The sequence below is a fragment of the Nanorana parkeri genome, unplaced genomic scaffold, assembly GCF_000935625.1.
Source record: "Nanorana parkeri isolate BGI_ZX_2015 unplaced genomic scaffold, ASM93562v1 scaffold2165, whole genome shotgun sequence".
Taxonomy (NCBI): domain Eukaryota; kingdom Metazoa; phylum Chordata; class Amphibia; order Anura; family Dicroglossidae; genus Nanorana; species Nanorana parkeri.
The window spans coordinates 189,116-199,833 of record NW_017308433.1 but is presented as its reverse complement, the minus strand read 5'-3'; the positions used below and the strand labels follow the sequence as shown (position 1 = coordinate 199,833).

Below are 10,718 nucleotides of genomic sequence, written 5' to 3'. Positions count from 1 at the left end.
AACTGTTGGCGCTACATAAATACTATGTAATAATAATAATATAACAGGAGGAGCTGGAAAATGGACGGGGACCCCCATATTTTTTGGTGGACAGGAGCAGAGCCGGGAATGATGGAGGAAGCTCTCACTGCATGAGCATCCAGGACATACAATATAAGACGGGGGATGGGTAAGCCCGCCAGACCGGGCTGCACTTATATCCCAACCTATAAAGTATTGTTTTCGGGTGGATGATCACATGTTGTATTGCAGCAAATTTTAGGTGGAAGTATTAATGTGATATTTTATTTCAGCAGGAAGTTCAGTCTCCCGGGACGTACTCGCAGGGAACCACCCGAAGATACATCGTCCAGAACAATGAGCAGGTATTGTGTGATATGGAAAGTATGACGGAGATATAACGGAACATTCCAGATGGTTAGAATGATATTGATAACTTCTAATGTATGAAAATATCTCATCCCGTCCATGAGAGGGGAGTTCATTACACCTGAAGGATTGATACATTGGATCTCTCCTGAGTATTGATACATTGGATCTCTCCTGAGTATTGATACCTTGGCTCTCTGCCTGAGTATTGATACCTTGGCTCTCTGCCTGAGTATTGATACCTTGGCTCTCTGCCTGAGTATTGATACCTTGGCTCTCTGCCTGAGTATTGATACCTTGGCTCTCTGCCTGAGTATTGATACCTTGGCTCTCAGCCTGTGCTGAGTACCCAACCCTACACACCTGCTGTGCCCATTATGAGGGGTTCCCACCATCCCTGCTTGGTTTTATAATAGCTTTACATTATGGAGACTGTAACAAGCAAATTTGGAACTCACAGAGATGGCAGAGAGTTGTGCTGGAGTATATACGAGGGTGGATGTTGGGTGGAAATGCCGTTTTATATTTAGAATATTCTTACATTAGTGTAATATTTCTGTTCAGCAGGAAGTTCAGTCTCCCGGGCCGTACTCGCAGGGAACCATCCGAAGATACATCGTCCAGAACAATGAGCAGGTATTGTGTGATATGGGAAGACTCCAGACTGAGATACTCGGGGGGATCAGAGATATAGAACCAACTCCTATGAGATCATTACTGTATCCCGTCCCTTCATCACACAAGTCACCATTATTCCTCTCTAAAGAGCTGATAGGATCTCATCCTGCGTATTGATACATTGGATCTCATCCTCAGTATTGATACATTGGATCCCATTCTGAGTATTGATACATTGGATCTCATCCTGGGTATTGATACGATGGGTCTCAGGTTAGGGCCAGATGCTGCACAACAGCTAGGAACCATCATTCAGAACACTAGACCAGGTCTGGATGTGATAATAACTTGACATTATAGAGAATGTAGGAAAGATACAGAGTAGCAACTTATGGCTCCTGGAGTATGCCAGAGGCCAGGGACTGAGTGACCCCCCTCCCCGCCTCCTCCCCTCCAGACTCCACCGATAATGGAAATGCCGTTATCGAATCATTGCAGTAGATGGGATTCAGTGATCGGGATGAAACCAGTTTTTGGTTCGTTTGTTTTTGGAAAATCCATTTTCCTCATTGAGATCCTTAGATGAAATTTACTTGAAAAACATTTTTTCTGCATTCAGAGGATTTTTGGATGTTTTTAGTGTATTTCGGGTAGTTTATGTCGTATCATTTATTGTTCTTTTGTCTTTTGTATTGATACATTGGATCTCTGCCTGTGTATTGATACATTGGGTCTCAGGTTAGGGACAGATGCTGCAGCACACACCACACTGACTTCTACATGCTGCACTACAGCTAGGAGCCATCACTCAGAACCCTTTCCTGGCTTAGTTCTGGCCTTCTCCCCCTGATGATTCTTTCTTGGGATGATTTCCTCCAGAGGATTAGAATCCAAACCATTTGGAAATCTGACTCCCCATCAGCAGCTCTGTTGGTCCTGAATTCTGCAATCACTATATAGACGTAAAGCCGTCTCTCCTCATCGTATCGAATCATTGCAGTAGATGGGATTCAGTGATCGGGATGAAACCAGTTTTTTTAGTTATGACTTGAACACAGCCGCACTCCGCATGTCCTCTTGCATATAATCAGTCTTTATTAAAGTAAGTCAACAAATATAGATCATCATAGCAGTCCCCATGTGCAGAACTCTTAACGCGTTTCACCACTCTGATAGAACATCTCAATGAATAAGCCCGAGTGGTTGAACGTGTTAGAGTTTTGGTGAAATTTACTTGGGAAAACATTTTTTTCTGCATTCAGAGGATTTTTGATGTATCTCCGCCTGTGTATTGATACATTGGATCTCCGCCTGTGTATTGATGCATTGGATCTCTGCTTTCCATACCCTGCAGCGCAGTGATGAGTCGTCACTTGTCCTGTGTTTGGTTCCGAGCACTCACACTGTTGTGTTTCGGTGAAATGGGCATTACTGCAGCGCCCCGACAACGCACGTTACATGCAGGCAATCTTCTGTATTTCGGATAGTTTCATTTTCCGTTCTTTTGTATTTGTGTTTTTTACTCCTTGTTATGTTTTGTGTATTTGTTATTTTTGTCACTTTAAATGTTTTATTCTACGTTTGTCTGTTTTTTGGGGGGGAATCATTTAAAAAAAAAAGAAAACGAGGCTTCTATATTATAGGGCCGTTCCATAGCACAAAAACAGGTCCAGGGTAGGTGAAAGGAGCTTCCATAACCCTCAACATCTGCTTATTTTTTGCCTTCCTGGAAATTTTTTAATAAAATCTTTCTGTTTTCATTACATCATTTTTTACCTGGTGATGTCATCACTGGGTCCCTGTGCTTCTCTAAGCATTTCAGGCAGCACATGGCTGGTGGAAGGGGCTGACAGGATGCTATACATGCCTCAGTACTCCTCAAGAGCCCTGATGCAAGCAGTGGGCTGGCTCAAGGGAGGAGTTATGCAAAAATCAAAATTCCTTGATGGGTGGATGTCAGTCTGGAGCAGTGGGTGTTCCTAGGCAGGGTGTATTTGCATACAGACCGCCCACATGTGATGATGAGCCGCCGTGATTGAAATATCTGAACTGAAATGCAATGAATGAAAGGTGTCAGCCAGACTGGGGAGGCAAGTGCTAGATGATGCTGGATGTCCTCCTATAAGACTGAAGGGAAGGACGGAGGTCAGATAGAAGACTGAAGGGGAGGATGGAGGTCAGATAGAAGACTGAAGGGAAGGACGGAGGTCAGATAGAAGACTGAAGGGGAGGACAGAGGTCGGGTATAATATAATATTTCTCTTTCACAGGAGGTTCAGTCTCCCGGGCCATACACACAGGGAACCGTTAGAAGATACATCGTGCAGAATCCTGAGCAGGTATTGTGTTTAGGAGAAGGAAGATTTCAGATTTAGCTACTTCAAGAGAACCTGTCACCAGAACATTCAATACCACAGCCTCCCATTGGATGATGAGAATTCCATTCATGTCATTCACCTGCAAAATCCGCCCTCCAAAAGCCCTAAGACTGCTGCTGGGCGCCGCCATCTTGGATGTCTCGTCAGTAACCCCGGCAGACTTAGTGTAGTATTCCCCTTTGCTCCTCCCCCAGCAGCTACATAGAAGGTTATGTAGGCAGAGAAGGGGAGGGGCAGTGGAGCTGGGCCAGCACAAACATTATTTAGACACACCCAGAGGAGGAGAGGGCTATGACCTGTAAGGGGGGAGGGGGGTTGGGCTGAGGAAATAGTCACATTTTGCAGAATCTTTAGCGGCAGATTGCAAGAAAAAAAAAATTGGTACCATCAATGTTTAGGTTGGTGACAGGGTCTCTTTAGCTCCTCACCTTGTGCTATTCTCACACTGCAGGAAGTCCAGACGGGGACAGTCAGACGTTACATCGTCCAGAACCCCGAACAGGTAAGATGGTGGGCTTTGGAGGGATGACTGGCCCTTTAAGGATAAATAATGTCACAGATTGGGGGGCGCCGGGTGTCACATTCCGCCGCTTTTCCTACAATGTAACAGATGTGCCGGGGAAGTATTCTTTGTTTAATTGTCCCCCGGAAACCGAATATTCGGAGACACAGAATTGTAGGGGATCTTTGTCGGCGACGCGGATGATTTCTGACACTGAGAGGCTCCCACAGAGCCCAATCATCACATGTGACGTGTACACGTGTCCCACTTCCATGCCTGGCCCATGTATGACCTCCGCAGGAACAATGGTGCCTTCTATGGAGAGAATCCTCCGGACTCACCCTGCCGGATTCTGGGATGAGGAGTGTCAGGAATGATCACTCCCATCATCCGTAGCCGGCTCCCTGCTGTACAGGAATGCGTGTGATCCCGACTCCGAGTTTTATCAGTCTCTGTACAGAGGAGCTTACGCTCTGTCCCCTCCCCCCACATCAGTCTCTGTACAGAGGAGCTTACCCTCTGTCCCCTCCCCCACACAGTCACATCAGTCTCTGTACAGAGGAGCTTACACTCTGTCCCCTCCCCCACACAGTCACACACTATTATTATATATTGATGACATATGTATATTTCCTGCAGGATGTCCAGCAGGAGACGGTTCGGAGGTACATTGTACAGAATCCTGAACAGGTGAGTTGAAAACTGCTTCACATGTGACATGATATATGATGTGTTCCCCATGGTCCCTGTGTGTGCTGTAAAGTAGTCACTGCTCCAAGCTCCGCCCCCCGGAATGGACTACACTCAATACAAATTAGTAAACTAAACCTGAGATTGTAGTCAATCCCGGGGGGGGAGGAGTTTGGAGCGGTGACTACTTCACAACACACACAGGGACCATGGGGAACAGACGTAGCCTCCCCCCTCCAGAAGGAAGGACAGTGTCAGAGATGATTGGAGGATCTCCAGCCGAGTGATACACAAATAAGATACATTGTTGCTCAGAGTTCATGGAGTTTAGCGTCACTTTAAGGCCTCATTCACACACGACGTAAGCAAAATAGTATATTGCGTATATACGAGCGTATATGCATGCACTATGTGCAATCCCAGAATGCATCACTTGTATTGGAAATTTGAATGTGCTGTACGCATGTAGGCGCGTATACGCGCGGCAGTGTGAATGAGACCTAAGACGTTTCACAAGCAGCTCCTCATTAATGACGGAGGACATTCAGTTCTGTTCTCTCTGAACTCCTTCTCAGTTCCACGGATCTCCAGACTAGGCAATCGCTCGATACAGAGCGATTAGGGGCCCATTCGGTATACCGTGCGGCTGCTGGTGTGCATGGGCCCAGAGCAGTGCTGATGCACTCAATTGCGATGCATCATTTTTTTTTTTTTTGTTAAAACTTTATTGAAATGTCACAAGTTTCGGGCTGCGCTGCAAAAAATACAGAAAAAAGTACAACAGCGTGTTGTGTGCCTCGTCTTGTGGCTGCGCTGGAGAAAGAAAGGCCCAGCACAGCCCCAACGCATTAGGCATAGTGGGCTCCTAAGGTTTTTTGATCCGCTGTGGTTACCTACAGACGCGTTCAGCTGTTTTTACAATTTTGTGTTCGCAGTCGTACATGAAAGGAGTCAATTACATGCCAGGGAACAGCGTCGTCGTAGAGAAGACCTACCAAAGACTGGACAATGCCCCAATGGTAAGTCTGGTGGGAGTTCGGCCATCTTGGTTCCTGTTCTTCCCTTCACACAGACTGCTCAATGGATCTGTGAATAACCTAATAGTGTCCCCGTCACTGAACCAGGTTATTGGAGATTCGTCAATGACACCGAGTCCTGCCCGAGATCCACCCCGCCCCCCCAACATGCCTCACCCAACCCTGGGCCTAGTCATAGAGATCCCTATCACACTGTATAGAGATCCCTATAAGACTTACAATATCTCTAGAAGTCTGTAATAATTTGGGAAAAATAATACAAAAGAGATATTTTGCACCTCGAATATTTGCAGCTCAGGAGACAAAACGGGGTGAGTGTATGGAATACATCGGGATAGAGACACAAATGGGAGTATATATATAACATTTCCCGATCACAGTCACATGTGGCAAAGAAGACGATCTCAGGAATAGCGGGAACATTGGAAGCCTCGGCGGAGGAGTCACCAGGAAAGTCTTCTGATATAGAAAGCTCTTCCTGAAGAAAGAAATATTTCCCTAACTTCCTGCCAACTTCATTACCCAAATCTGTATCTCCCCGTACCAGGAACACCATTCCCATCTATAAATAGTCACTTCTCTACTCCCTCCACCGCTGGGGTTTATCTTTCCGCATTGTACAATCACAGGACAAAGGATTACATTAAAGAAGGAAACAAAAGAGTTACAGTTGTATAAAGAAATACATAATAACAAGAGATGTTCAGATACCAAGTACCGTACTCTTGTTACAAGTACCGATACTTTTCCAGCTCCAAGACTGGACTAGAGATACATTCTAAAGTTAGGAGGCCCCTGTCATGTGTAAGGATCACGCGGAGCTCCCGGGATTTCTACATCTCTGTTATAATGTATGATTTTATTTTTATAAACATATATTAGGGGATGCACTGATACCAGTTTTGCGAGTACGAGTACTGATACATTTTTGTTTAGTGTCATGTGACAGTTTTTCTAAAACAATACAGACTAATGATTTCAGGACAGTGGTGGAGAGTTGCAACCGTTGCAACCCTGGTAGTTCTCGTGAAAATGCCAAGTATCGGCACTGGTATCGGTGCATCCCTACATAATATATCCATGAAATAATAAATAAAATGTATAAAAGCCATCACTCCAAGGGTGACTACTTGTGTTTCCCATGATCCCTGTGTGTGTTGTAAAGTAGTCACTGCTCCAAGCTCCCCCCGCCCCCGCGGTATCGACTCCAATCTCAAAACCAATCAGTAAACTCAACCTGATATTGTAGTCCATCCCGGGGGGACTGAGCTTGGAGCGGTGACTACTACTACCAATCAAGTAAGGCCTCATCTTGGAACACTAACTCTTTTCACCTTACACATAGACTATAACTTCAATACAAATTAGCTATCTCAACATGAGATTGTAGTCCATCCCGGTGGGGGGCGGAGGTTGGAGCGGTGACTACTTTACAACACACACAGGGACCATGGGGAACAGACGTAGTCACCCTCCAGAAGGAAGGACAGTGTCAGAGATGATTGGAGGATCTCCAGCCGAGTGATACACAAATAAGATACATTGTTGCTCAGAGTTCGGGGACTCGGAGGGATTTTTATTGTTGCATCTCCTGAGTTTAGTGTCACTTTAAATGTAACAATTCTCTTTGTTTCCTGTGTACAGGACAGACAGGTGCAGCTGGTCCGCGGGAGCAATGTGTCATCTTCATCATCGTCAGTAAATGAACAAGTGATCGAGCAGATTAATCAGAGCAAAGTCTCCGTCCAATCTACAGAGGTGAGCCGCCCGCCTCCGATTGGCAGAGTTAGATTGTCAGCTCACTGAGGTCAGTGCTGGCCGCATTACTTTGTAGGGATGAGATTCAGGTTTGCCGCTACCATGGGATGGAAGTGAATCCTGCCAGTTAGAGATTCCCAGTCCCTGGAAATTTATGTGTAGAGAATGTTTTGTACCCCATAATGCATTGGGGGGGGGGGGCACAGAGCAGCCATAGTGTCAGTATATGGGAAGTTGTCGCAGGGAAAGGTGACAAAGAGATTAGGGTCAGCTAGGAAACTACTTTAATTATGATTGCTAGCTCTTTGGGCAAATCCCCCTTTTACCTTTTTCTTTTGTCCCTTTTTATTGGGGGCTTTTTGTCCTTAATTTCGTGAGTGAATCGAGGTCAGAGGTAACTTTACCTGCCATCCAGTGGCATCACAAGGGGGGGGGGGGGCGGCCTGCACTGGGTGACACCATCAGAAGGGGTGACACCACAAGGACTGACAGTCATTGTGGTGTCCCCCCCTCTGAAAAGTTGGGCACTTGGTCATGGACAGAGAGCCCGACAGTTGCATGAGAGAGGAGGGGACCCGATGGCATTCCTTATACCCCCAAATGAACGTCCCCTCCTCTCTCTGCCAATGTCCATCACCAAGATGGCCGGCGGCAGGTAAGTGCACGTGATGACACCCTGGGGACACCTCTCCTGCCGTCCAATCCACAGCAAATGTTTTCTTCTTACTGCAAGACTTTGTTTAAAAAAATTAACTTTTGTTTTTTATTTGATGCTAAGATGATGACTGACACCTCTCTCTCTCTCTCTCTCCCCCTCTTGCCTCTCTCCTCTCTTGCCTCTCTCCTCTCTTGCCTCTCTCTCTCTCTCTCTCTCCTCTCTTGCCTCTCTCTCTCTCTCTCTCTCCTCTCTTGCCTCTCTCTCTCTCTCTCTCTCCTCTCTTGCCTCTCTCTCTCTCTCTCTCTCCTCTCTTGCCTCTCTCTCTCTCTCTCTCTCCTCTCTTGCCTCTCTCTCTCTCTCTCTCTCCTCTCTTGCCTCTCTCTCTCTCTCTCTCTCCTCTCTTGCCTCTCTCTCTCTCTCTCTCTCCTCTCTTGCCTCTCTCTCTCTCTCTCTCTCCTCTCTTGCCTCTCTCTCTCTCTCTCTCTCCTCTCTTGCCTCTCTCTCTCTCTCTCTCTCCTCTCTTGCCTCTCTCTCTCTCTCTCTCTCCTCTCTTGCCTCTCTCTCTCTCTCTCTCTCCTCTCTTGCCTCTCTCTCTCTCTCTCTCTCCTCTCTTGCCTCTCTCTCTCTCTCTCTCTCCTCTCTTGCCTCTCTCTCTCTCTCTCTCTCCTCTCTTGCCTCTCTCTCTCTCTCTCTCTCCTCTCTTGCCTCTCTCTCTCTCTCTCTCTCCTCTCTTGCCTCTCTCTCTCTCTCTCTCTCCTCTCTTGCCTCTCTCTCTCTCTCTCTCTCCTCTCTTGCCTCTCTCTCTCTCTCTCTCTCCTCTCTTGCCTCTCTCTCTCTCTCTCTCTCCTCTCTTGCCTCTCTCTCTCTCTCTCTCTCCTCTCTTGCCTCTCTCTCTCTCTCTCTCTCCTCTCTTGCCTCTCTCTCTCTCTCTCTCTCCTCTCTTGCCTCTCTCTCTCTCTCTCTCTCCTCTCTTGCCTCTCTCTCTCTCTCTCTCTCCTCTCTTGCCTCTCTCTCTCTCTCTCTCTCCTCTCTTGCCTCTCTCTCTCTCTCTCTCTCCTCTCTTGCCTCTCTCTCTCTCTCTCTCTCCTCTCTTGCCTCTCTCTCTCTCTCTCTCTCCTCTCTTGCCTCTCTCTCTCTCTCTCTCTCCTCTCTTGCCTCTCTCTCTCTCTCTCTCTCCTCTCTTGCCTCTCTCTCTCTCTCTCTCTCCTCTCTTGCCTCTCTCTCTCTCTCTCTCTCCTCTCTTGCCTCTCTCTCTCTCTCTCTCTCCTCTCTTGCCTCTCTCTCTCTCTCTCTCTCCTCTCTTGCCTCTCTCTCTCTCTCTCTCTCCTCTCTTGCCTCTCTCTCTCTCTCTCTCTCCTCTCTTGCCTCTCTCTCTCTCTCTCTCTCCTCTCTTGCCTCTCTCTCTCTCTCTCTCTCCTCTCTTGCCTCTCTCTCTCTCTCTCTCTCCTCTCTTGCCTCTCTCTCTCTCTCTCTCTCCTCTCTTGCCTCTCTCTCTCTCTCTCTCTCCTCTCTTGCCTCTCTCTCTCTCTCTCTCTCCTCTCTTGCCTCTCTCTCTCTCTCTCTCTCCTCTCTTGCCTCTCTCTCTCTCTCTCTCTCCTCTCTTGCCTCTCTCTCTCTCTCTCTCTCCTCTCTTGCCTCTCTCTCTCTCTCTCTCTCCTCTCTTGCCTCTCTCTCTCTCTCTCTCTCCTCTCTTGCCTCTCTCTCTCTCTCTCTCTCCTCTCTTGCCTCTCTCTCTCTCTCTCTCTCCTCTCTTGCCTCTCTCTCTCTCTCTCTCTCCTCTCTTGCCTCTCTCTCTCTCTCTCTCTCCTCTCTTGCCTCTCTCTCTCTCTCTCTCTCCTCTCTTGCCTCTCTCTCTCTCTCTCTCTCCTCTCTTGCCTCTCTCTCTCTCTCTCTCTCCTCTCTTGCCTCTCTCTCTCTCTCTCTCTCCTCTCTTGCCTCTCTCTCTCTCTCTCTCTCCTCTCTTGCCTCTCTCTCTCTCTCTCTCTCCTCTCTTGCCTCTCTCTCTCTCTCTCTCTCCTCTCTTGCCTCTCTCTCTCTCTCTCTCTCCTCTCTTGCCTCTCTCTCTCTCTCTCTCTCCTCTCTTGCCTCTCTCTCTCTCTCTCTCTCCTCTCTTGCCTCTCTCTCTCTCTCTCTCTCCTCTCTTGCCTCTCTCTCTCTCTCTCTCTCCTCTCTTGCCTCTCTCTCTCTCTCTCTCTCCTCTCTTGCCTCTCTCTCTCTCTCTCTCTCCTCTCTTGCCTCTCTCTCTCTCTCTCTCTCCTCTCTTGCCTCTCTCTCTCTCTCTCTCTCCTCTCTTGCCTCTCTCTCTCTCTCTCTCTCCTCTCTTGCCTCTCTCTCTCTCTCTCTCTCCTCTCTTGCCTCTCTCTCTCTCTCTCTCTCCTCTCTTGCCTCTCTCTCTCTCTCTCTCTCCTCTCTTGCCTCTCTCTCTCTCTCTCTCTCCTCTCTTGCCTCTCTCTCTCTCTCTCTCTCCTCTCTTGCCTCTCTCTCTCTCTCTCTCTCCTCTCTTGCCTCTCTCTCTCTCTCTCTCTCCTCTCTTGCCTCTCTCTCTCTCTCTCTCTCTCTCCTCTCTTCTCTCCTGCCTCTCTCTCTCTCTCCTGCCTCTCTCTCCTCTCTCTCCTCTCTTCTCTCCTGCCTCTCTCTCCTCTCTTCTCTCCTCTCTTCTCTCCTGCCTCTCTCTCCTCTCTCTCTCTCTCTCTCCTGCCTCTCTCTCC

At 47.8% G+C, this 10,718-nt stretch overlaps 1 protein-coding gene across 1 annotated transcript in view; it reads left to right on the top strand.

The window, feature by feature from the left end:
* Positions 1-296: 296 nt before the first annotated feature.
* The window catches only part of POF1B (premature ovarian failure, 1B), a gene marked incomplete at its 5' end in the record, with an annotated part of 46,693 nt that continues 36,271 nt past the window's right edge, over positions 297-10,718 (top strand). Inside the window, 7 exons of the mRNA XM_018572901.1 lie at positions 297-365; positions 937-1,005; positions 3,258-3,326; positions 3,817-3,867; positions 4,507-4,557; positions 5,493-5,576; positions 7,239-7,352. Of these exons, the coding sequence (XP_018428403.1) occupies positions 297-365; positions 937-1,005; positions 3,258-3,326; positions 3,817-3,867; positions 4,507-4,557; positions 5,493-5,576; positions 7,239-7,352 (507 nt within the window). The remainder of the gene's footprint in view (positions 366-936; positions 1,006-3,257; positions 3,327-3,816; positions 3,868-4,506; positions 4,558-5,492; positions 5,577-7,238; positions 7,353-10,718) is intronic.